The 26,615-nt window shown below is 40.9% G+C and overlaps 1 protein-coding gene across 2 annotated transcripts in view; it reads right to left on the reverse strand.

The window, feature by feature from the left end:
• Positions 1–4,285: 4,285 nt before the first annotated feature.
• The window catches only part of KIAA1958 (KIAA1958 ortholog), a 55,275-nt gene continuing 32,945 nt past the window's right edge, over positions 4,286–26,615 (reverse strand). Inside the window, exons 3-4 of one of the 2 annotated variants that reach the window (XR_003945849.2) lie at positions 9,967–11,523; positions 4,286–9,449 (exon numbers count right to left, since the gene is read on the reverse strand). Coding sequence is in view for 1 of the 2 variants with exons in the window: in XM_030237187.2 (XP_030093047.2) it covers positions 10,478–11,523 (1,046 nt within the window). In the remaining variant the exon portion in view is untranslated. Of the gene's footprint in view, positions 11,524–26,615 lie in introns of both variants that reach the window. The other variant, XM_030237187.2, reaches the window with a different exon arrangement.

The following is a 26,615-nucleotide window of genomic DNA, read 5'->3' on the forward strand; positions in this document are numbered from 1 at the left end:
TTAAAGGATAAGGATTACGCTTGCCTTCTTTAGAAAAAAGGACAAAAACTTCCATTGTGTCTGCCAGGCTTTTCCACTGCCTTTCCACTGTTTTTTGTTGCACTTGGATATTCTTCTTTTTCTTCTAGTAGTAGTTTTTTTGAGTAGTTTTTTTGCCTGGAGAGGTCTTGAGATGAACCCTGAGGTGGATGGGCCACATGGACAATAACATGGCACACATGGACAAAAAGCACTGACAACGCATCTATGGCCAAGTGATGTCCCCTCCTGCACACCTCAGACTCATTTCCAGTGGGGCTAGTCATGTACTTGGGGAGAAAGAGCAGAAACGGCCTGGGTTTAGTGAAAGCAGAAGCAGGGGCAAACACTTCTCACAGCACTCTGCAGAAGTGGCACCAAATTCTCTCTGGCAGCAGCATCACCCAGCTTGCAGGTACTGCCATAAATAGGTGCAAAATCAGGTTTGCACCATCTCCTCCCCTGACAGCTGTCAGATTTCACTAAGACATTTCATTTCACATTTTGTCTGCACATCTCTGAATATCTTGGATACTTCTGCACTTGCATTTCACATCCACGCCCCCATCCTTGTGCAGGGGAGCCCAGTCTTTTAAGCTGTTCACAGAGAAAGCTACTGAAGAAGGCAAAGCTTCCAAGATCTGAATCATAGGCACCAGGCAGAAAACAAAGGTCTCCACAAAGCGACTGACACTGCAGTCATTGTTCAGTGCACCTTTAGACTTAGAGACACCAGGATATTTGTCTCCATACACAAAAGTTATCAACAATTTGAAGCCATTTAGTATTGATCCTTGCCTTCTCTATCCAGCACTGAAGACAGTCAGGAAATGTCTCCTGCATCTGTGTGTTTTCAGGCTGGAAATTTACATCATAGGAAGTGAATTAAATGCATGATAGTAGAAGAGAGAGAGGAATCCCAGCAGGAGCAACATGGAGCAGACTATAAAGCTACACATGATCTAGGCCAGCTGAGAACATGCTATAATGGTAACAAGGGCAGTCTCAGTAAGATTACAACTTTCAGAAAGGAGATCAAATTCTAGGCATGAGGAATGTCACAGAGTTTTATTTGTTCATTAAAAAAAGGAAAAAAAAGAAAAAAAAAATAAAAAGAAAATCAGCTGAAGTGACAAAGATAGCATCTGTTAAATTAATTAATTTTTGTAAAGCATGATGTAGTCTTCTGTTTTTTCTTAAACATTTTGCATTTTCTTGATGATTTTTCCTTCACTTGACTGTTATATTATTTTCTTGATACTAACAGACTTGGTAGTAACCAAAAAGAACTACCGAATGGATTCCTAGAGCTTTGTTTAAAAGAGCTTAACGACTCTTCTCATTTGAACTGAAATTACCCCACTGAATTTCAAAGATTGCACCTACCTTACCAGTACCATAAATGCTGTGAAGGAAACCACTTTTAATTACAAAAGATCAGATTGAAATCTGAAATGGTACTGTTTTTTTCAGATAGTGATAAATGCTGTCTAATGAATGCTGAGCATAAGAACAAAAGATTGGCCAAAAGTATTCTGGTATCTTTGAAACACTTAAGTTCATTTTTTAAATGCATAAACAACTTATTTAGTGGCATTTGCATAATAAAATAAATGGAGTTTTGTATGCATTACCAACTACCAATAACCAATTGAGCGAGAAAACAAAAGAAATAAATTAATTTCTTGAGACAGAAATCCATCAGTTCATGTAACAAGAAAATTTTGTGGCAAATTCATATTTTCCCGCATCAGTTTAGGAATTAAAGCTTTAGATATCACCACTGCTTCAAATATGTTCCACTTGAGAGGATTGTGTCAAACTTTTCAACAAACTCAGAGGTGTCACTGGGCTGTGGGGCTTCCCAGCTTTGCAGAATTTTGCCACTGTAAATACCTCTCTGCTGCTTCCAGGAAGAGTCAAGGTGCTGGAAAACAATGGCAACAGGGCTTTGCAGGGCATCAGTCACAGTGCAGTGGGAAGGAACAGGCTGGAACCTGGTTTGCAGGAGTGCACCTGGAAGCCATGCAACCATGCAACTCACTGGGGGCTGAGAGAACATGGACGTGTCCTCAGAAGGGCCACTCCTCCACTGGATGTAGTTACGCTCCTGTGAAACAGGTGGAGCACTCCTGTCCCTGGGGGCCCTTAGCTTTCCAAAACCCTTGAAGAGATCAAGCACAATCTCATGTGTTTTTCACATGCCATCCTTTGGAAAGTATCATCACTTAATTGTGCTTAAGACCTTCTCCCTTCTTGGCTTGCAGATGCCCAGCTGATAGGGATGTCCTTGAAAAGCTGTCCTTGGGCTCTCTGTGTTTGGAGAATTGTGCTTGCAACCTTCATGTTGGCTCTGCACAGAGCAAACAGATAGCTGGAAGACACCAGCTATTATGGTGTCCACAACCACCAAGACATGGCTCAGCACATGGGGACTGTTTTGCGGAGAAAACCAAAAACTCTACAACTTTGTAAAAGTTGTAAAGCCGGTATGTTTATTGCAGCGCTGGACGCATGCGGGGATTACTCCCCTTAAAAGGCATGCGTACCTCTGGATCTTCAGGTCTCCTTTTTATCTTTCTCCTCAAATACATATGCATACAATTTCACAATAAGTTCATACATATTCATTTTACACACTTTGCATGACATTTAGCACTAGTTCTTTTGTTATCAGAAAAAATTTCTAGGCCAAGTTCACCCGTTTCCCCCGCCTTATCTCTGCTCTTCACTGGTGCAATTTTCTGAGTTCAGACTAAACAGCTAAGATTCCGAGAGTTAACTAAAAGATGTACATCTAACCTAAATCAAAAAGAATTTCTACCCTGCAACTTGGAAAATTTCTACTCTGTCTCAGGACCATCACCAGAAGCATAGTACCAAGTTTGTGGCTAGGAATATAGCCATACTTTACAATGGATGGTCTCCTCTCTCCACTGTTCCTCAGCACTGAGTGCGGATTCAGCACACACAGGAGAGCAGAGAAATAAGAGAAAATACATCCTGCCCCTTAAGAACAAGGAGAGCAAAGAAGCTGTCTCTCCATGGTGACATTTAGCAAAGAACCCTCATTAAAAAGAGCAGACCCATTTTCTGCCACGTTTCATAGTAAGAAGCCCTTCTCTACACCAACCCAGAAGGATGAACTGGTTCATTTCAGGCAAATAAAATGACAAATCTTCATCCTGTAGGTTCTCTTTTTTAACACACGTTCACGCTGCCTCTGGAATTTCAGGGAGCTGGATGGGTCCCAATGCCATGTTGTTCGCACAATGAGCTGAACTCCTCTCCATGACAGAGGGAGCCCAAGAGTTGTATACTGCTAAGGACCAGTCATCTCAGTCCTGTTTGCCAGTCCATTATGTCAGTGGAGGGCTACACAGCACACAGATGTGGGCCTGGTCCTCTACACAGGAGTAAATTTAATCTCATTTCAAGACTTGAAAGCCTCTCACAAAAAGAAGAGGGAAGAAGAGTGCTTCCAGCATGTGAGATGCGAGCCTCCAGAGTGCTCACACACAGTATCCCATAACCCCACATACCCCATGCGAGGTGGGCCACCCTGAGCGTGTTATCCCCAAAGCACAAGGTCACTTGATGGGCAGGGCTCCCAGCCAAGAGCAGCCCTGCACAAAGCAGTCCCCCTGCCCCATGGTGCAGACACCAGGAAGGAGGAATATGTGAGGATCAGGAATGGTGAGAGGAGTGGAGCTGTTGGGGTTGGGGAAGATCAGTCAATCACAACCATGTGCAGCTAACTGTCAGATGGAATGATCAGCCCATGCACCACATGTGCTAGTCAGGTCAGTAAATTCACTTATGGGATGTGCACAGACATGATGACAAAAAAGGGTAAAGCATGAGTGGAACAGGAAGAAATCTAGTGCAACAGGAATCTCATTTTTCTTTAAGGATGTCTCAGTCCTTAGGGCAGCCTGGGCTCTAGAGTGACACAGCACCTGCTCCTTCTGATCCCCATCTTACCACCCCACATCACTTGCGCAAACAGTAGAACAAGATTTGCCACAAACATCTAAGACAAAAACACACAACAGTATAACATTGCTTGGCGCATCACTCTCGACACAGCTTTCTAAGAGGGTAACGATGTTGTAGAGACTGATTATTAGCCCATAGAAACTTCTAAAAAGAGCTTGAAAGTGTTGATACCCTACATAAAGGAGAACGTGCAACAGGGACACAAATTCCTCTGTTAGATTATCCTCTATGTGAGTAGCCCCGATGCTGCTATCACAGAATTATTGCATTATGCAAGTAAACAAGGTATATGCTGTTATTTTAGATATCCCTTGGAATTTAGTTTACAGAGTAGTTCATGACAGTATTTCATTCTCCTGCACTTAAAAATACATTTTGTTGCATAAATACATTTTTGAAAATAAAACAGGCAGTTTGTGACACCCGGGCATCACAGACTTCAGTTTCAACTAACTGCATGAAGACGTAACATTGTGCAAAACCACGACATCATAAATACATGCATGGATGACTAAAAAAACAGAGCTTACACCATCCAAAGTGTCTACAGCTCTGCCCATCTACATGTGCAATCATGTGAACAGATCCAAATGCAGGTATTGTGCACAGGTGCATCCAGATCAGTCCAGTGATATCCACATATAATCCCCATGTTTGACTCTTATTGTGGTGTCCTGAGAAGGCCACGTGGGAAAGTCAGCACTAACATTAGTGGAGACCCCTTTGCACTGTGTAGGCCTGTGCTTTGGCACTCAGCCTTTTAAGTTCAAGGCCAAATTTTGCTCTGGTAGCACTGAGCAAATCTCCCAAAAGCCAGTAGATAATTCTGAAGGCATCTAATACACTACAAATGATCCAGAAGGGTCTGAATCTGCATTATCCTTTTGATAAGTTTCTAATGGGATGTAGTAGCTGAGCCAAGCTAATGACTCTGTGATGCTGGTAGACTCCCAGACAGATCCTCTGTCTCCCTGATGGAGTCTGCACCTCAACTTGTTAGCAGATTCAGCTCAGTATGTTGGCAGAAAATTATCTGACTTCCCCCTTTTATTTTGCTCTGTTTTCTGCTGGGGAGCTGAGTTGAAATCACTCACTGACGAGGTCTAACATCAAGTTGAAGAAAGGTGAATGGCAGGAAAAAAATGAAGGAAAAAGGAGAAAAGCAAGCCCCATTTTGGAGCCAGCTATACTCATCTTAAGGAAATCACAGCTTCACTATGGGGCAAAAGCTCACCTTTTACATCAGAGTATGATGTAGTCAGGAGTACAGCCACCAACCTGCAGTGCCTCACTGTAGCCACTGTACCCAATTATCATCATACAGCCTGTGCTGGACATGAGCAGGACAGTGTTTTGCCAGCCAGCTCTTGAGTTCATGGTAGGAGGTGCTCAGTAACAAAAGCCAAGGCAGGAGACCACAGTTCTTCGTTTAGCCAGAAGGATAGGATGGTAAGACTTGGCAGCACTAACCCGTGGGCACACTGCTGTATCTTAGCACCAGGGAAGGTGCACAACATCACTGTGAGCTTGCAACTTGCTGCCAAAGCAGGTGTGATACCCTCAGTCAAAATAATGGAGTTGTTCTCTCTCCCCTAAAATAAAGAGATTAAGACACGTACTCTCCTACCAGTATTAGACAAAATCATGAGAGCAGTTTAAACCCAAAGTCTCTCTCCCAGACAGTGAATAAGATTTCACAGCCTTAATACAAATGATTTCACAGCCTTAATTAGACAAACTTTGGTGGCTCAATTCCTTTAACTGTCCACAAATAAAGACTGAATAATAGGTTGTATTAAATGCCCTTCAAAACTAGTAAGTTTATTTTTGTACTATATTACATAGGTATCATATTCTGTCCATATGTGTTAACTTCTTCAACAAATAGTCTGTGTGGGACTGCCCCACCAGAACTTACCAGGCAATCTGCTATAATCACTGCCGGAGTTACTACAGATATCACAAATATATCTATTCCAATAATCACAGAATCAGAGTATGGGTAAGGTTGTAAGGAACCACAGTGTGTCATCTGTTTCAAGCTCCCTGTTCAAGCAAGGTCATCCTAAAGCACATAGTAGAGGATTGTTTCCATAATTCTTGTGTATCTCCACTGAGGGTGAGTCTTCTCTGGGCAATCTGTTCCTGTGTGTGACTAGAGAGATGCCCCAGTGCCTTAATCATCTTTGTTGGCTTCCACTGGACCTGCTCCAGGAGTTCCATGTCTCTCTTGTACTGAGGAGCCCAGAACTGGACACAGCATTCCAGGTGAGGCCTCTCCAGAGCTGAGCAGAGGGACAGGGTCACCTGCCTCAGCCTGATGGCACTGTGCTCATATTGCAGCCCAGGATGTCACTGGCCCTGGCCACCAGGGCACTGCTGGCTCATGGAGAGCTTGTTGTCCAGCAGGACCCGCAGCTCCTTCTCTACAGAGCTGCTTCCCAGCAGGTCACCCCCAGGCTGTGCTGGTGCCTGGGCTTGTTCCTGCCCAGGTGCAGGACCCTGCACTTGCCTTTGCTGAATTTCAGGAGGTTCCTCAGTGCCCATCTCTCCAGGCTGCTGAGGTCCTTCTGAAGGGCTGCACAGCCCTCTGGGCTATCAGCTGCTCCTCCCAGCTTTGTGTGTCAGTGAAAGTGCTGAGGAGGCCTCTGCCCCTTCATCCAAGTCACTGATGTATAAATTAAACAAGATTGGGCCCACTACTGGATATTGGGAGACACAGCTAGAGACAGGCCTCCAACTAGAGCCTGTGCCACTGATTATGAGTCTGGGATCTGCTGTTCAGCCAGTTCTCAATCCACCTCCCTGTCCTCCCATTCAGTCCACTCTTCCTGAGTTTGTCTATGAGAGACAGTGTCAAAACCCTAGAAGTTGAGGTAGACAAGATCTGCTGCTCTCCCCTCATCCATCCAGGTAGTTGTTTAATTGTAAAAGGTAAATCAGGTTGGTCAAGCATGATTTACTTTTAGTGAATCCATGCTAACTATCCTGATCACCTTCTCCTGTGGACAGAAGTGGCCTCCAGAATGAGGCACTTCATCACCTTTCCAGGGATCGGGGTGTGGCTAATTGGCCCGTAATTTCCTGGGCTCCCTTTTTAGTTTTTGATCACTGGGATACCATTTGCTTTCTTTGATCCACAGGCACTTCTCCATGACCTTTCAAAGGTGATCATGGCAGCCTCAGGTCCACCAAGTCTCTAAGCACTTGTGGATGCATCCCGTCAGGGTCCATGGACTTGTGGATGTCAAGGTGTTCTCCAACACTTTTCACTCCTTGACCAAGGGAAAGTCTCCCTTCCAACATACCTTTACCCAGATCTCCTGTGTCAGAGATCCCTGAGGGCTGGTGTTGCCAGAGAAGACCATTGCAAAGGCAGTGTTCAGTAATTCTGCCTTCTCTAAGTCCTCCGTTACCAGGGTCCCTCCTTCATTTAGTAACAGGCCCACATTATCCTTCCTTTTCCTTTTGTTACTGATGTATTTGCAGACATCCTTCTTGTTGTCCTTAATGTCCTTGGCCAGATTTAATTCCAGTTGGCGTTCCATGTTCCAATTCCAGGTGGGCCCTCATGATAATACTGAGGCTATCACAGTAAGAACACACACACCAGTGCTTATTCCCTAACCAGACAGGAAAAGGTTGCTTATGTGCCCCGCTAAGTCAAGGGTACCAGAGATGCTGCCTCACTGCTGCCAGACATCAGCACAAAGCATCCTAATACTGTGGTAATCAACAACTTAGGCAGCATGCAGAGTCAAAAAGTCATGGGAAATGCTTCTTTTGACTTCTCAGTTAAAAACCCAGAAGTGCCAGTCTTCTCTCTTCTGAGATCTGTGTTGAGGCTGAATTACAGCACTGATGTGAAGCACTACTTCAAAATGCTGCTCACAGCACAGCACATGTGACCGGCCTCCTCAGAGCAAAGGTGTGGGCTGGGCAGGACAGGAGAGGTGGGAAACAGATCTGCTGCCCCACATAGGCCAGCTGATACCCATCCCCTCACTGCAGAACAGAAAAGGAAACGTTGGGAACTATGTCAGATACTGCAATAGCTGTCACTGGGAAGTGTTGAGATGAGTTACAGTGGGGAGGAAGAGAAACCAGACTTCCCTAGAGGTCAGCTCCACGGCTGAGCTCTCACCTGGCACTTTGAGAGAGGTCCTTGGCATGGAATGCTCACAATCCAGCACATACTAAGCACCGCTCCACGAGTCCTCAGTGGGAAAACAGTAAAGAAATCCCAGAGCAACAGTGCTCTTCCAAAACTATTTTTCACTGTATCACACTAAAAACACTGCTGTGAAAAGGCAAGGCAGTACAACCCGCAATCAGATGTCTGGCCTCATCTAGAAACTGGGCAGCTGTCTTTCTGTCTTCACCTGAAATCTCTCTGCTTCTGTCTCCTTCACCAACAAGTCAGATATTCCATGGCACTGAAAGTCACAGACACAGCTTGTAATCACTTCAGTAGAGTCATAATTTGGCCTCAAGTCCCAAAGCCAAGTTACAAAAGGTGGGCTCTATAATATGAACAAGTGCTTGTGCCCACCAAACCACTGCCTACCCTGAGACAGTGGATGGTAAATGGAAGACCGTAGAACTGGTGGCTACACTACCATGGAGTGTCAGACACAGGAAACCAGACTTTTTAGCAGCCTTGCTACACGTGGAAAAAAAAGAGATCACAGCCAGGCTGTGTCACCTGTATAAAGCTTCCTGGGAGGACAGATATTTATTATAGTGGAAATCTCTGCCCTTAGGCTTTTCAGTGCCACATCTACTACCTATTTCATCCCCAAAACATACCTTCAGTAAGGCTTAAGTGAGGTGCAGACACTCTGCTACCTCCCTCTCACACAGGAACATTTCATCCTAGGAACACAGAAAAAAAAAGTTTATAGGTGCTAGGTGGGTTACTTCTATTTCTATTTGCTACCTTTCTTTCACCTCTTCTTTGGAATTAGTGATAATTAAAGTCATTGCACAGTTGCAGTTCTAAAGAATTTGAAGGATATGCAGGAATGTGAGAAATACAGACAAACAAGCATAAAGAAACAAAACAATTAAAAATTGCAAAACAAGAAAGCCTCTCCAAAGGCTGTTTGGTCCAATACCCAGCAGAAGTCAGCCATGGTTGTCTCTTTCATTGACTTCAGCAAGCACTCGATTACTCCAGCAGACTTTCTAAAGCCTCACCACAGCCCTAGCACATCCTAGTGGAACTTAAACTAAGTTTATTTACTTGAAAAGTACTGTTCCTAATTTTAAGTGTCAAGAATTATAACTGTTCACTGAAATAGTGAGTTAGTGTTTTTCCCATACTTGTAGTAGAACAATTACATTACAAAGCAGAACAGTAGAACTTGTTATTTCAAGGCTTTAAGGTCCAAATTCTGCACCCTCAGATTCACGTGTACATTTTCCATCATCTGCAATGGAAACAGAAGATGTGCAGCTAAGTTAGATTGGTGTTCCAGCACTTAAAAGTATCCAGCTTTTTCCTCTCTATAGAATTTCTTTAAAAATTTTGGTAGAAATTGTTTTGTGGATTTCAAATGATGGCTTAAGACATAGTTGATGCCATTTTTCTATACAGCTGGGATAAGAATGCAGATTATTCTGTACTGTTGGTTTTCCCAAAATACTGAAAGAGTGCTCTATGTCAACAGATTTTACATTACATACAGACACTGATAAAATACTAACAACCTATGCCTAAAGAGGAAAAATTATGCGTGACAATGGCACTGCCATTATACTTTTGCATATTGTTGAAAACAATACTTTTTAGCCTAAACACCAGCAACATTTTGATCCCAGGAAATCAACATACCCAAAAGTTAAAAATGGCATTTAGCTGACTTCAGAGTTTTTGTAATGTAAATGAGCCTCAGGAAACATAATAAAAACAGACAAAAAATGCTGTAAATGGTTTTGTGAACTTACATTGATGTATTTCTTATTTCTTGGTCTTGCTGATCAAGAATAAGCTAGCAGGTAAGAAGCAGCAGCCAATGTTAAGTTTTTCTCCTCCACTGTGGAAGGTCATGTTACAATACTAAATTGAAAAAATGCTTTAGAACAGAATTGCTATGTAAGCCCCCCTGGGGATTTACACTCATTATTGTGTGCATGTTAAAAATGGTATTTTCAGTCTATATTGTGTTGCCTGAGAACCATTTCTATCCTTTTAAAATCTGCATTCGTATTATAACCCATAAGTACCTTTCATTTTTGCATTAACACTATAAATACTGTTAGTAATACTAAACTATTTCTGTTGACTTATTTGTAGAAAGAAAAATATATTATATGTTTATATATTCTTATAAAGTGAATTAATACTGGAGAGAGGGCTGAGAGGGGGAATAGTGTACAATCACAGCTGATGTGTATTATTGAGCACAAATTCAATGCTTGAAACAAAAAGGAAAAGAAAAAAGTGTTCAGTGTTCTTTCAAGCTGTGTCAGATGATGAGTCATAGGATGCTGACACTATGAAGTTGCCAGTATTGGAGTGGCTTGCCATGGACTGGGCAGCCTGCTGGCTCAAGTTATTGCAGATCAGCACCAGCTGGTTGCTCTGAGCTTCTGAGAGGGTGCTGCAGCTCTGATAGACACTGAAGTTGGTCTTGCGGCCAGGGATGTTCCCTTTCTCACACATCGTCTTCACCATCTTGGCAAGCTTGTTTTTCCCCAGGGCTTGGCAATTGTACCAGTGAAGTGCAGCCAAGTTGACAACGGGTTTGATGGACAGGTAAAAAGGCGCATCCTCGTAGCGCATGGCCGGAGGGCGCCGCTGGGCGTACTCCTTGTAGTCCTGCACGGGGCAGGTCTGTGGGGAGTGCTGGGTGGCATACACCCGCGAGTCCGTCCCCCCTCTCTTGCTCTTGGTACTCACATCCCCGTTGTCTGGCCCCATCCACTCCAGGTACTCCAACCCAGTCTCTGTCACCCGCAGCCGGATGTCTCCCCACTTGAGGGTGGACCCATGGAAACCCGTGCAGTGTCCAAACGCCTTAGTGTTGTTCAGCCACACTAGGTTCAGAAGCCCTTCAGGATTGTACCTGCTCAATAAGCCTCTTTTGCGCAGGATAAGCTCATCAGCAAAGGTGAGCTTCATGGATTTGTGTGGCTTGTTTCCTTTGCCTTTACACCTCAGCTCTATCTGCTTTTGCTTTAGAGCTTCCTGGGACCTCTTGAACTCTTTATCCCTTGTAATACTGTATCCATACCTGTGCTCTTTGAGATACCGCTCCAGTCCACACTGATAGTTGGCCAGACTGTTTGGTTCATATTCAGACCCATCCTTTTGTCTGGCATCCACAAAGAAGGATGCAAGATAGGCATCAAGCTCTTTGCAGGGGATAACATAGATCTCACGTGTCTCAGAAGGGTACTTGGAAATGAGGAATTCTCGAAAATTGCGGAGAGCTGTCTGTGTGCTGCGAATGGTCTTCTCATTCTGCTCCCTGCTGAGCTCTGCTGCTCTCTCATCCTGGTCTAGAAGAGGAAGAATGGGACAGAAAAGAGAAAGTAGAAGCAGTGAGTTTATGTGATGCACTTTTTCCTAAATAAAATTTCCTCAAAAAAGGAAAGAACTTAAAATCAAGTTCATGCAGAGCACTGGTAAACATCTTTACATACCTGTCACATGACTGAAAAGCCAACTTCAGTTTAACAATTTACACACTATATGATACAAAACTAAGTGAGCTCCTTGTGACACTGGGGCACAGTTTTGTGCATGGAGATTTATAAAAAGCATTGAGATTAAAGGCAATAGGCTTTTACAACAAAGGCAAAGTGGAAGGATTTTCTGTGAATCCCAATGTTGTGTGCAAGGCCCAGATTCAGGAATAAGCCCACTTTGAATTGTTTCATTCGTGAAACCAGAGGTTGTACTTGTTACATTTTTTTTTTCCTACCAAAAAAAAAAAAAAAAAAGAGCTAAAGCATCATATATATGACTGTAATGTTTATCTTTAACCAGACACATTTCTAAAGAGTGAAATAAATATTGTCAGAATGTACAGTACAAAATAAGGCAGCACACCCAAGAGAAATGACAGGTAAAATTACTACAGAACAATGTACAAATTACAAATGTACATGAATAAAGAAAATATAGTCAATATGTTCACATCAGAAAACAGGGAAAAAACCCATGATTACACAGCCTCTCTGTGTCATCAAACTGTGCCTTGACAGAACAAGTACAATTGTCCTTTCATTTTGCAGAAAAATCAAATTCTTGAAACAATTTTATATTTAACAGGCTATCTTCATAGATCCTTACAATCAATGACATATCAAAACACAATATTCAGATGCTACCACTATGATAGCTGTTACTGACAGCTGATTTTCTGGCTGATCATAAGAGAAGCATAAAAAGGAAAAGCTTTATAAGCTATGTGTGTTTTTAAGGACTGTTTCCTTGGCATGTGCAAACTATCTGTTTGAACAAGAATGCATCTTAAAGCATATAGGTGGAACTGTTATCCTGAATGTGATAAATCTTAATAGTTCTAGAAAATTAAAAACAAATGCAAAGAAGGAAAAATTCAATTACTTAAATATTTTCTGGAATTGTATGTGGAACACTTTTGTCTCTCTTCCACTTAACAAGCAGAAGAGGGGGGAAAAAACCCCAAGCTCTTTTCTATTTGGTCTCATTGCAAAAGCCACACATTCTGCCCTCCTTTTAGCAGTGCCATAGTAACCCTCACTAGGTGTCTCCCACCTGAGATACACACACAAAGTGATAAGAGACCAGGTGAAGTTCCCGTTGCCTCTCTGCCAGCCAGGTCAAGTTTATGTCAGGCTGTGTAGCATACCTATGGCTTTGCACCAGTGTTCAGACACTTGCTCCTCTCTTCCCTGCAAGCCTATTAGCAGGGGAGAAGGCAGCAGGGAAAGAAAGGCAGTCTATCCTTCCCTACCCCACCTGCAGTGTTCCATGTGGTGCAGAAACACTGGTGAAGAGCTGGGCAGCTTCTCCTTCCACCAACCTACAAAGTGCCTCTCAGGAAAGTTCACCCCATCACCTCCATACCACATCTGCAGACAGAGGCATAGGGAATGACTTGCCCCAGGACTTCCCAGCAGGACAGAAGCAGGACTGAGCTTATAACCCTCATGACCAGGTCCTGTGTCTTCAGAGAGAAGCATCCTGCATCCACACCACTCACCCATTGAGAGGGGTTTCTCAAATCCTCTGCAAAGCACAGAGAAGTGAGCATCTGCAACGGAGGCCTCTGGGGGCTTCTGCAGGCAGGAAAAAACGCTGCCACAAAGGACTGACCAGGGGAGCAAGAAAGGTCACCTGCCTGATTCAGAAACTCATTTTAATACTGATGTCAGCATCAAAGAGTTCCTCGAAGCCTGCAGTGAAGCCTCATGCTCTAGGCAATGTACATAATAGATCCTTTTAGTGTGGCTAGATGCAGGCTGAAAAAAAAGAGACAGCCCTGTTAAAAGCTCCAAAACAAACATTTACTCTGGTATTTTGTTCACTGCACTCACCACCACTTGTTATAGAACTGTGTAAGTAATCATTGCTTTGACTGACAGCCCACATCCCAAGCTCTATTTCAATATAAACAGCACATATAATGGCTCAGTTTTATAAATGTCATCAATCACTTCTTCTTAGAGGATAACCTGTCACAACACAGCAGTGACACCCAGTCAGTCATCTATGTTACAGCATCTTTCCTTAATCTGCAAAGGAAATTGCCCTATCTGCAGCTAACAGTTATAAAACTCATGCTGAATTAAAGATTCTCCCAAAAATTACAAAAACAGTACCCCAGAAACACTGCATTCCTGCACTGGTTTGTTGTGTGCTACTTCAAAAGGCATGTGGGAAACGTTAAAAAAGAATGGGTCAGGTTTTCCTGCAGCTACATCAGGAGAGTTACCTCTACTTTATCTGTGAATCCAGGCTGAAGTAGTAGTAATGAATTATTCTCTTCCTACAAGATCACTCATATATTGGTGGTGTATCACACAGCATGTCATAAATGTGGGGAGTTTCCCATGTAACATTTCCCAGATGTTTGTTTTGTCTCACTTTGCTGATCTTGCTGAATAGAGACCAAAGCTCTTTTTAATGTTCTGTGGAGCTGGTAGGAACTACTGGAAACATTGGTGGGGATCTACATTGGTTCCCTGACTACTGCAAACATAAGCCTATTTGCTCTTGAACCTTCACTACTCAGTGTATCATCAACTCTTCAGTATCCATGGGTTTCAAAACTGGGTAAAAGCAAAGGAAAAAAAAGCCACCAAATCCTCCTAGAAAACACGTCTATATCAGAACATCCCCAAGCTGCAAACTGATGTGGGATAGAAGAATGGGGAGGTGTTACGTATGCTTTCACCTTTCTTATAATCTTCTGTATGTCTCTGTTGTTAGGCTTGAGGAATACAAATACTCTTGGATTACAATCTAATTGGTCAAAATCAATCAAGCAAAAATTATTGGCATCATTGATCCATGAAGCCAAGCTACCCTTAGTGTCTTTTCCTTGTCATAATGCAGTGCTGTTACCCCTGTTTTACAGATCACAAGCAGAAGCATAAAAAAATGAATAGGAGATACATTTCCTGAGGTCCTGCCCCCTCAGCTGCATCACTGCACAAAGGACCTGGTTATAGGTCTTGTGTTTCTTACCATATCTCACACCACAGTTTCATTTCCAAGAAGACCAGAGCGTGGCAGAAAAAGACAATAAAACCCACCTTTCTGGGGGGTCCAGGGTAAATTCCCAACTATGAGTTTGAAAAGGTGATGATTACTTAAGATGTTCTAGTTCAAATGAAGTGAAAGAGATAAAGTGACCAGGCAGAGATTAAACAGACAACCTAGTGGAAGCAGATGTCCCAGGCTAGCCCACAACCATCAGATGATCTCTCCCACAGAGGAACAGCTGTTTTCTGATCTTTTCATAATCTGATCTTAACACAGCCAAGACCTAATACTATCAGCAGAGTTATCAAACTCAGGCTTGTTTTAATTTCAGCTCACACACATACACACATTTGGACTCCCTAAAAAGGATGTAACCTCTGTAATTACATATTACAGGAGGAAAAGTGCTTACTTTCATGACAGACAGATACAGATTGTTAATGTTCAGAGAGCATTTGCACATCAGTGGGAGTCACAAACCTGACTTATTATTGCAAAAAGTCTTAAACTCTGCATATGGTAAGCAGTGAGATCTCACAGATGTACATTAAAAGTAAGGTGGGTTTTCTTGGTGGTAATCACGTCACCAGCTAAGTCTTCTCTGCCAAATTTTTGTCCTGCCTAGAAAAATGCCTCTGCAGCAGGCCTGCTTCCACCAATATGCTTTCATTCAAGTGAAAAAGCATAGTTAACCACACACAAAGCACCACATATCTCTATTCTGGAGCGAAGTGCCCTCTCTCCACTCCCCAGCACCTTGTAGGTTGGCTCTTGCCCTTGTTTTGCAAGGGCAAGTTACTGAAAAGTAGTGATATCCAACCTTTGGGCTGTGGCAATATGCAGCCCATTAAAACCGGTCAAGTAAACCACAGCCTGCTCCTGCCTTTTTCTCCTGTCCCGACCTGTTTCAAGAAGGTATCTATAGGCAAACAACACCTGCAAATATACAGTCTCGGTGAGCAGAAGTCACGCTGTTGTACGAGGCAGTTATGGTCAAGTCACAATGGGGAACAGCTGCACGAGCCTCTGACAAATGTGCCCCCCTGGAAGCTGTGCTACTGCTGCCCTGTCAGAACCAGCTGAATGCCACTGTCATGTCACCATGGCATCCCAGAATATTAGTACTTGTTCTGCATGCCAAATTTAGAAGGCTGACAGCTGGTTTTCACCTCATCACAAGAATAAACCAGTGAATACCATTCTCATATCTTGCTGCCAAAAATGAGGGTGAGGGTAAGAGCAGAAGGTGAACGCAGCAGAAGTGCCTCTAAACATTTGCAGAAACATCCTGAGATTAAGTAGAAGAAATTGCTTCTGTATTTTTTCTTGAATTTCTGTCCTACCCCTCTGATGATGTTACTTAATTCTGTTTAACAGTTAAAGTTCCCTGCTCCCACTATATTAAGTTAAATTCTATTTTAACATTTAAAATGTCAAACACTATTTTAACATTTTCAGAAAAGGCTTTTATTGGCAAGTAAAATCTGTCATATTAGAGAATTAATTAATATTCACTTATGAAACACACTATGTTTTTGGCAAAAAAAAATTATACTTCTACTCAGTTAACCTGCTCCAATGAAATTATCTGCAAAATGTTTTATGATTCTAAAATTATAAAGCTGTAGATTATATCAAAGGAAAAAGACATAGACTGCAAACAAATGAGTATGGGAATATTTATTCATTCATATCTCCATGAAGTAAAGTCACTAAAATAGACTTTATTCATCTGTACATTTTTTGCAAAGTATAGAATGGCCTGATAATGAATGCTTACTCAGACACTAGAGCTGATTTCTAGTTTGTGCTCTCTTTCACTACTTTCTCACAACAGCTTCAAAAGATTTGAGATGCAGTTTGACTGCTGGCAAAACCAACAACAAAATATGGATCGATATTAATGGGACTTCTGCACAATCCTTAGATGTCCGAAAACCTGTGGCTATGACAAGGGATTAAGAACTTATGTTCCCCTATGACTGCCCATCTCACCAGTTTTGTTTTGTTTTATTTTGCAGTATATAGAGCAATTGCTAATGAGCAGTGCAAAACAGCAGTACCCTGGGAACTCCAAATTTTACAAGGCTACCTTCCTTCTCCACCTAATGACATCTGAGCCATTCCAGCACAAAGGTTCTAAAAATGCATTTTCTAAATAAAAAATGATCCTATTGGTTCACTTCATCTATTCAACTATGCTTCTATCAATTCACTTCATCTGTCTGGTTTTGGTTTCATCATGGTAGTGGAAAAGAGAACTGCTGCATTCCAGTTTTACCTTGCATTTCCCTTCTTCCACTGAACAATTTCAGTGGCATTTTGTGCTATGAGGCCATACAGTTTCCTATCTCCTTTGGAAGCTGTCCTGAGATGCACTGGCATGAACTGCTGAAATGCAAAATGGAATGCATTTCCTCTGTATCCACAGTGGGATATTTACCGAGATTCAACCTCCATTTGACAGGAAGAAATATCCCAACTACAGCTCTCCCAGGCTTGCCCAACACTGCAACAATGCCCAGCAGGACACTACTGCTTGGACACAACATGGAGAACAGCAGAAACAGAAAATATTTTGAGAAACCCATATATCTGGTACTTAGGTGATGTACAGGCAAAATATACTCAGCTGGCTGCTGGAGTGGAATCTGCTATTTTATCTGGCCCATACAAGTCAGTCACCTGGCCTGTAACTAACCTGCGACCATTTCCAGGTCTACATGCCATGCCTCATCCCACTCTTATTTCCATAGCTACTATATTTACAGGAAGTATATAAAAATAAATTATTTGGACCTTTATATAATTGACATTTAGGGACTCAGCTCTTCATAGAGGTAGAGGATATAAAAGACACACTTAGAATCTTCAATACTATAAACCCAAAACCATTAGAAACATTTCAAAAAATGTGAAACTCCATTCCTTTCAAAACAACTGACTAAACTTCCTTTAACAATATTCAGCTCTAAGATGTAACTTCTACTCTTTCAGAGCTCAGGTTTAACAAAGAAGGTAGTCTGGTGAAATTGGAATGCTGCTGAAGTAGGTAAGTGGGAAAACATTACCTATAATGTGAAGCTGCTCTCAGCTGTATGTTGAGCATGCATCTTTGCCATATAATATTCTAATAATTTCCAAAGAGTTAATGGCTAACACTGCTAGAAAACTCCAGGTACTGGTTTCAGTTTAAAAATAAAGAGACACTTTTTGACAGTTATTTTCTTTAGATTAAATATTTAACTTTGGAAAACGGATTTTTTTTTTTTAAGTATGTTCTGTATTGATGTCCCTATTCTTAAGTATTTGCTTATGTAGAAATCAACTGGACTAAGTCATTATCTGTATAGAAGGTGGAACTGAATAATATTTATATGTATACAGTGACTTGATTCGAAAGCTGAAAAGAGGAAAGAAAAGAAGAAAAAAACAAAAATGAGCAGAGTAAAACCTCAAAGATCTGAGACACATTTCCTTTATTGAATTAAGTTTATAGTTTGAAAATTATACCGTTTTCATGGCAAAAGATCCATTTCTGGCATAACAAAACCAAGAGTCTACATTTTTGTTAAGTCTTCCATGTTTCCATGCTATTACAGAAAAAGCTAGATTTTTAGACCCATAAGCAGATCTCAGATGTAGTGATTGCTTAGCCAGAAATTTAACTACTGGGCTTGTTTGCACAAAATCACAGGTATAAATTTATATAGCATTCTGGAATATTTGGCAGACTGGAATGTTGTGCCTCTCTGCAGCTGAGAGCCCTGAGGAAGATTAATGAGAAACAGGGTCCTTTCAGTTCAGTTTTCTCTAAGAAGAATTTTAATGTAAAACATGCAAAACATGCCACCTCATTTCACCAGAGGCTTAGCATGTTCTCAGCTACAGTGTACCACCAGTTTTAATGTCATCACATTTAAGAAAAACCTTTAATAAGTATAGCTAAGAAAGCAATGCAAGAGGTCTGGAAGGAATGAGCCAGGGCCTGCTTTTGGTTCACTCTAGACAGCAACTGAGAAGCAGAACTGGGAAATATGGGAGAGAAATAAAGATGAGGGGGAGAGAAGAGAGAGTAAGAACAAAGGATATGAGAAAAAACATAACACCAAAGAGAGAGATTAAAACCAGATGAGAATCCTCATCATCTGAAATCTAATTTATATCAGTGTTTCAAAATGAGTCAGTCTAATTGGGGCAGCAAGCAGAGAAACAAAGAAAAGGAGAATGTAATAAATATTTTATTACATTAATCATAATAAGCAGTACTTTAAGTCTTGGCCAAAGCATATTCTTAAATCAAGCCGGGAATGTGAGCAGTTTCAGACTTAAGAGCATGAGGCCCACATGACTGTAATTAACATAATAAATCATACTGTGAAACTCTCTACACAGGCTGACAGCACTTGGTTGATATATTGCTTATTAAAGACTGCAGACATTTTTCCTCTATTTTATTAAAGTGCCATTGGTAGTGAATAAAAAAAGTACCCCTTTCTATTCTGTCTGAACTATCTACTAGTTCAGCCAGAGGAAGAGGAAATGTGTTGGCAGGTCAGGGCATTTACTGCTGGTAATACAGATTGCAGCACATCCACCCCAAAGAACTGCATTTCAATGTTTTTTCTCTTACCATCTATAACTTAATAAAGTACTCCAACTGCCTTGCTAGAGATCTTGATGTATCATTTCTGAAATTCTCTGTTGATGATTTTGCCTAGCCAGGCCAATTTGTTTTTACCTTTTACTGTATTTTGTACAGTAGGAGTGAAACAAGCTACAAAGGGCATAAATTCTATGAAGAGCTCACAATTTACAAACCTAAAGGCATAAGGAATTTCCATGCACACTTTGAACACACATGTTTCTTTTGTCTTCACTGGCTCAGAAAGCAATATTTGAGGAGCAGCTCTTCACACAGTTCTCCAGAGAGAATGAAATCTAACATTTCAAGTGAAACAGCTTCTAAGGTATATTTTTAGCCTGCTTTTCTGTTTTGTGCTAAATTCTCTCCTCCTCACATTCTAGAAAAAATGACAACTGAGCTTTATTTTAGCCTTTACAAACATAACTCTCATCACATTAAAGGGATGGAAGTTTAAAATGCAAAGGTCCTACAAGACTGGGGAAGATTCAAAGCTAGTCAGAGGGCAGAGACATGAATACATCCTAGCTTTGGGAAAGAGGACAGCCCTCAAGCACTACATACTGTGATAGGCAGCTGCTCACACACCCTGGCTGACCAAAGATCACTTTATTCAAGACTAGCCACGGCATGCCCAGGCATTTGCCAAGACAAAGGCTCCCAGGAGGTGCAGGAGCAGCTGGAAATTTTGCACAGTGAGGAGACAAACCTGCAAGAGAAGCACATTCATCAATATCCAGACTGTTGTTCATGGCACAATTAATTTCTTTTTGTCTTTCAATATGTGTTTAAACCTAATTTATCATAGTTTGACTGAGTAAATATTTAGTCATATTTTGCAGCTCTACTTGAATAAAATCTCCTTAAGTAAAATGAGGAGTTTCAGATGTTTTCTAGCTACGTACACACTCAGGAGAGTATACAAAAATTACATACCTCTCTGTTGCTCAGAATATTGTCATTATCTCTGTTCTGTATTTACACTGTCAAAATTTTCCAGTCAGGATTGTTATTTCCATTAAAATAATTTGTTCTTCTATACAGGATATGAACAATCAGTTCCCCTGCTACTAAATGAGTTCATACCAAAACTGACACGAACCAATTATTACAAGAGGTGACATGGTACATGGTTTAATGGATATAATTGTGGATGTGTTATACACATACATGGCTATTTTAATATACACCACCACAATAAACAGTCTGATGTATTTAACAATTCTGTAAGTGAATAGTAATGGGACAAGTTATTGTCAAACTGTAAGTTTTCTTTGGACTATCTTAAATGGGGGGGAGGGAAACAGAGGCATAAAGCCAGTCCTTTATATAGAGAGGAAAAATAAAATATAAATCTGTTAGCAAAACCCCCAAATGTCTGTCAGCATATAGGCATGCATACTGTTCTGTAATGCTAGGAATAGTGCTCCTGCCTGTTATTTTGTTTCCTTAGATTTTTAGTCATAAGCAAAATGAAGTTCCAAACAAATGGCAACGCTCCATCTGCCAAGAGCAAAGGGCAGAAAGAAACTCCATAATCTGGCACATCAACATGACTGAAGGACAGAGCCCATAACAATCAGGAGAGGGCTCCAAGTTGTGGACAAAATGAAACTGCTCCCATACAAAAACATCAATGCTTCTCTGGCTCATTCATACTGCTATGCTTGACCAGTCAGAAAGCAGAGATAAGGCATATACCCAGTGAAAAGGGAAATGAGTGTAAACATAAAATCAAAACAAGGTGTTCAAGGATCAGAGATGAACATCCTTATTTTTCACAGTCTTCATCTTTGGGTACAGGTTTCCTGACTGAAATAATACAGCACATTCAGCTGTTGCACTGAGGTGATGTGACCTGGGGTAGAATAGCTCAGAATACATGTTCTCCTTCTCTGAAGAAAACAGAAGATCAGCTTTTTTCTTTCATTTTTTCCTTCCCAAGTACACAGCAGAAAGCAATTGATTAAATACTATCAATCCATTGTTGTATAGTTTCAAGTGATGTTTTCATCACAAAGAGCTAAGAAGTTACTGAAAAGCTACAACAGAGCACAGTGTCACTGTGATAGTCACCCTCAAACAGGAACACATGCAGTATTTCTCTGTGTGCATGTGCATTTACTGTTCAAATAGAGTTAAAGAGATTAACAGGTATATATTAGAAGTAAGATGCGGCCAATGCATTTAATGATCCATTTATAATTAAGTAAAGTTTTAATAATACAAAGTTTTAATCAGACTCAGCAGGGTCTTCAGCAGCACTTTTCAAACGACATGTATACAGGAAGCCCCACCCCCCCTCCCACCATGGGCAGGATTCAGGGGGAACCGTGACCTGGGAATTGCTGGGTCTAGCACAACATTTGTGTGATCAGCAGCATCCTTCCATTTTTAAAGGGCACCATTGCTGGGCTCTAGACAAAAGTAGACTTAGAAATGAAAACACAGCTCTCCCACACTGTTCCACAGAGGCCACCAGCCACATTGAAGCTGTTCAAAAGGACAGTGCTGAGAGCAGCTTTCCTGTGACCATTCTGTGGAGTGCCCCAGCAAGAACAAGTCATCAGGGAAAGCAGCTGTTCCACTTTCTCTCTCTTGAGGCTTTGATTTAATAGTCTGTTTCAACACTTCCTGGAATGGGCATATGCTTCATTTAAGCATACTTTATCAAAGAAAGATAGATTTCCTCATGTTTCACTGCTTTATCAAGCACTGCTCTGTGCTGTGCCAGCCACGATAAAATACCTAAAATGGCATCATGCTTCTGTTTTCTTTTCTGCAAAAATTCAAACAAGGATTTCTGTATTCCAAGTTTTTCTCTTGCTTAGAGAGATAGAAAATACACGAGGATATTTTTACTAATCTGTTTCATGCTCAAGCAGATTCTAGGTACACTGCAAGCACAGAAAAAGAGATGACATGACAGAAGAAGACTCACTAACAGGGATATAATTTAGGTATGAAGAAAATGGGAGAAATGAGTAGTCACTGCATGCTGGCTTCAGAGAACATTTTATGCAAAAATGCCATATTCCCACAGACGAAAACAACTCTCCCCAAGGTCTACCACTTCTAAAACCTTAGATCTTGAATACAAATGTGAAGTAGTCCTTCTGTAGGTATAAAATCATTGAACCATAGAATCATTAAGGCCAGAAAAGACCTTTAAGATATCAAGACCAACCACCCACCTAGTACAATCACCATGTTTACCAGTAAACCATGTCCTCAACCACCATATCCACACTATTTTTGAATCGTTTCACAGGGATGATGACTCTACCACTTCCCTGGGTACCCTGTTCCAATGCTTCACAGCCCCTTTGATGATGAAATTTTCCCTAATATTCAACCATAACCTCCCCTTGTGCAGCTTGAGGCCATTTCCTCTCATCCTGTCACTTGCCTGGGAGAAGAGACCACCACCTACCTGGCTGCCCAGGCTAAACAACCCTAGTTCCTTCAGCTGCTCCTCATTAGACTTGGGTTCCAGATCCTTTCTCAGATTTGTTGCCCTTCTCCGAACATGTTCCAGCACCTCAATGTCCTTCTTGGAGTGTGGAGCCCAAAACTGACTGGATTAAATTGTGGTCTCACCACTACCCAAAACAGGGGAATGATCACTTTCTAGGCCTTGTTCAGCCACCCTCAAACAAAGCTGAAAATCACTCTAAGAAAGTGCCCTGATCTAAACCATAAAGACCTGCATTCCCTTCTTTTGCCAGCATCCCATCTGAAGTGCAAAAGTAAAGTGACTGAAGCCTTTCCAGGGTCAGCATCTCTCTTGGCTCCTGTGTTGCATCTCCTCTGTAGATCCAAATCTTACCCTTGTTTCTTTTTTCTTAAAGACTCACAAATCATAAGCTGAAAATAGCTCCAAAATGAAACAATTGCAAAGATCACACAAAGGAACAGATCTCTGATCAAAAGCACCATGTTAAATAATCTATTTCCTAAAATTAAAGTGATAGTCAGTACAGATGTGTCCGATTTTTTTTGTTTGTTTTTCCTGGATGTTTTCAGGACAGCTAGAACCAGCAGAGGCATTATTTTCTTCTTTTATATAACAGTATCATAAAACAGATCACTTCATACAAAACAGTTACCTATTTAAGATGCCCTAGAAAAAGGGAGAACATAGCATCTCAATTATGTTGGTTTGCAAAAATGATTGTTTCCTACTTTTCATTGTGCATTCTATTTTTTGCTTTTCTGAGTTTCATGTTAGGGTAATGGGGGACAGGGTATATTCCTAGGTCTGAAATGAATTGCAATGCTCCACAACACAACCATTGATTGAAATGGGCATTTTGTCTTCTGGTATCACACACCATCTTCCTTAATACTATTCGTGCTATGGTACTTCGAATGAAAAATATATATTTAAATGAAGAGTCAATAATTCTCAGTGATGCAATTCCTCAATGCAGAACTCCAGTAAATATTCTCAACTATTTATCAGCTGAACTTGGCATTCTTTACAAAATTAATCCTTAAAAACTGCTAGGACCTGGCTGCAATAGTCCTTTTCTTTCCCTCCTAGCTTCAGGCAAATAACTTTCACAGATTGCATGGAAACAATCATTATTTCACCTTCCTCCATTACACAGGATCAACAGGACTGTGCACCTTTTGTTGCAGAAATTCAGCTGAAAGCCCATCCCCAAACATCTCCCACACCAATCTACTTTCGGTATGAATACTGATGAATGGTTTCCTCCAAGAAGTGTATATATCTGCATCTATAGCTCCGGTAAGACTGCTGCCAGGAGATGTCTCTGTACTGCAGGTAGTTCTACTCAGAGGAGGCCCATGCTGAAAAGAGGAAACAAGCCTTGATAGCATGGAAAGCAGCAACCTAATCTTTTGCATGCATAGCTTTGTGATAAACACTTAAGTGTTTAGGACAACCACTATGTGACAAAGTCCATTGCTGATATACAAAAAGGCTGCCATGAGCTTTCTGTGTCTAAAATGAATTTTCACTAAAGAAAATACATGTGAAATCCTGAAAGATAATTGATACATTTCTTAAGCACAGTGAAAATCTAAAGATATTGTAATAATTGAAGAATTTTCATTTCAGTGTTCTCCTACAAGCAGAACAGCTGTAGGAACAGCTGCATAAACAACTTCTGTATTAGAGTTGTTAGTACTATGGGTTAATTTCTTTTTTAAAAGTTTGTTTGTCATGCTGTGCACCCCAATGATAAAAGCAATTACACAACTACTCTGCCAAGGCTAAACTTGTCCTCTTTATGCTACTGTCCTGCTTTTAAACAGAACTCCCTTGTAATATTTTAATGGTAAGTAATCATTACCTAGACTTCTAGAATAAAGATGTCTAGCTAGACTTCTAGAATACAGCCCCCAAAACATTAGATTATAATTCAACAGCATTTAGATGAAGATGATTGAAGGCAGGAGTGGGCTTGCAAAACACTGCTGCAAGATCAGGTGATTAATCATGTCAGTAGCTTACTTTTCCTGGTATTTAAACCTATCATGATGTAATTTTGGTCTTCTAAATAAGCCAGACCCTAGCAACTAAAAAAAAAAAGAAAGAAAAGAAAAAGGAAAAAAAGCTATATTTTTTGTAATTATGTATCTCAGCACTTCCTATTTTTAGTACATCCACCAGAGCAGCAATAGATATCAATTATGGGGCCCAAAGAGTCACCAGTGGTCTCTGAACGCTTCAGTACAAAACAAAGAGAAGAGACTGTCTCACCCCTACATATATTTAAGTGTTCACTTGACCACATTCAGCAGCATATGTCCCGACAGATAGGCTTCAAGCAGTGACTTTAGCCAAAACTCATCAATCTTTGTATGTAAACCATTAATACAGAGATCAGCAGTTACTTAAATGTGGAAGAACATTATTTAAATAAGAGTTTTGTAAATTTCTTTTGATGTTATTATTTTTCTCGTGCTACTTGGCACAGTTCCACTGGGCTTGAAATAATTACAACAAGGATTAATTCTGCCTTTCTGTATGTTTTATATACACCCCTAAAAAAGGTGTTATTTCTTCTTGTTTGCACTTCTTTGGAATGTGTGAGGCTGACACTTTTTTTAATAGATAAACAGTGATTTAGAAGTTAGAGCTAAATCTAGTCAAAACTGTTAGTTCATAAGGTGTGAAGAGACTTGTTTCACCTCAAAGTTTTGTAACATTTTGATGCTCATCCAACAGCTCCTAATCCACAAATCTTATATGAGGATCTTGGTTCTCATTTAATTCAAACTCACATCATTGCAGACAGAAAGAAGAGGGGAAAGGGAGAGATCCTACTTCTTCTGCTTACAGCAAAATACTTAAATATTCCATTAAGAGCTCTACATCAATATCCAACAAGCCTCAGATGCACTCTATTTTATAATGGTCATGTTCAGACAGAGACTTATATAAACACCTGTAACCTACACGGATGTCCAAACTGAGAGCAGAACAAGAGTCAACCCATGTTAGGTCCCAATTGTGAAAGGCAGCAATCCTGCTAACACCTTCCCATGATGGGAGCACAGGAACAGAACTACATCTTTGCCCAAGTTACCAAGCTAAGCCGACTCACCAGCACTGATCTGGACTGGCACACCAGTTACAGAAAATGAAAGAATTGAGAAGATCTCAGAGCAGAGACATCAAAGCCAGGAAGGCTAAGCACTGCCCTCAGCACAGACCAGCATCCATCACAGCGTGCATTCAAACATGGGTATTTTGATAACCACAATGCCAGGACAGTGAGCAGCACTTTGACTGTGAGAGGAGAGGTGCTTGTGGACACTCTTTCCCTTCCAAACTCTGAAAATGCCTGTACACATTAAACAAGCAGTCAGGCAGTTCAGTGATGGATGTACATAAAGGCATTGTGATGGTACACACAGAATGTAATCTGCTACATCTCTGACAGAAGCAACAACCCCAGTCAATACTGTAGATGATTTTTTATTTTGCATCTCTGCTTACTACTCTGCATTCAGCATGGTTTGTACATAGGGGTTGGATATCTTTTTTTTATCATGGGACTCTTTGTTCCTGTATTTATAGTTCTTAATAATAGTGAATAGAATATATTCACTATTGTTGAATCAGAAATGTCCTGCTGCACTGTCTTGTTAATACAAAACAGTGTGTCTTCAGCCTCAGTCTTCAAGTGGAAATTCAGTATTCTTCACAAATTCTTCAAAAATTCTGTTTACAAAGTAAATCCTACATCTCTCAGAATTAAAACTTGTGTCCAT

The sequence above is a fragment of the Serinus canaria genome, chromosome Z, assembly GCF_022539315.1.
Source record: "Serinus canaria isolate serCan28SL12 chromosome Z, serCan2020, whole genome shotgun sequence".
NCBI classification, from domain to species: domain Eukaryota; kingdom Metazoa; phylum Chordata; class Aves; order Passeriformes; family Fringillidae; genus Serinus; species Serinus canaria.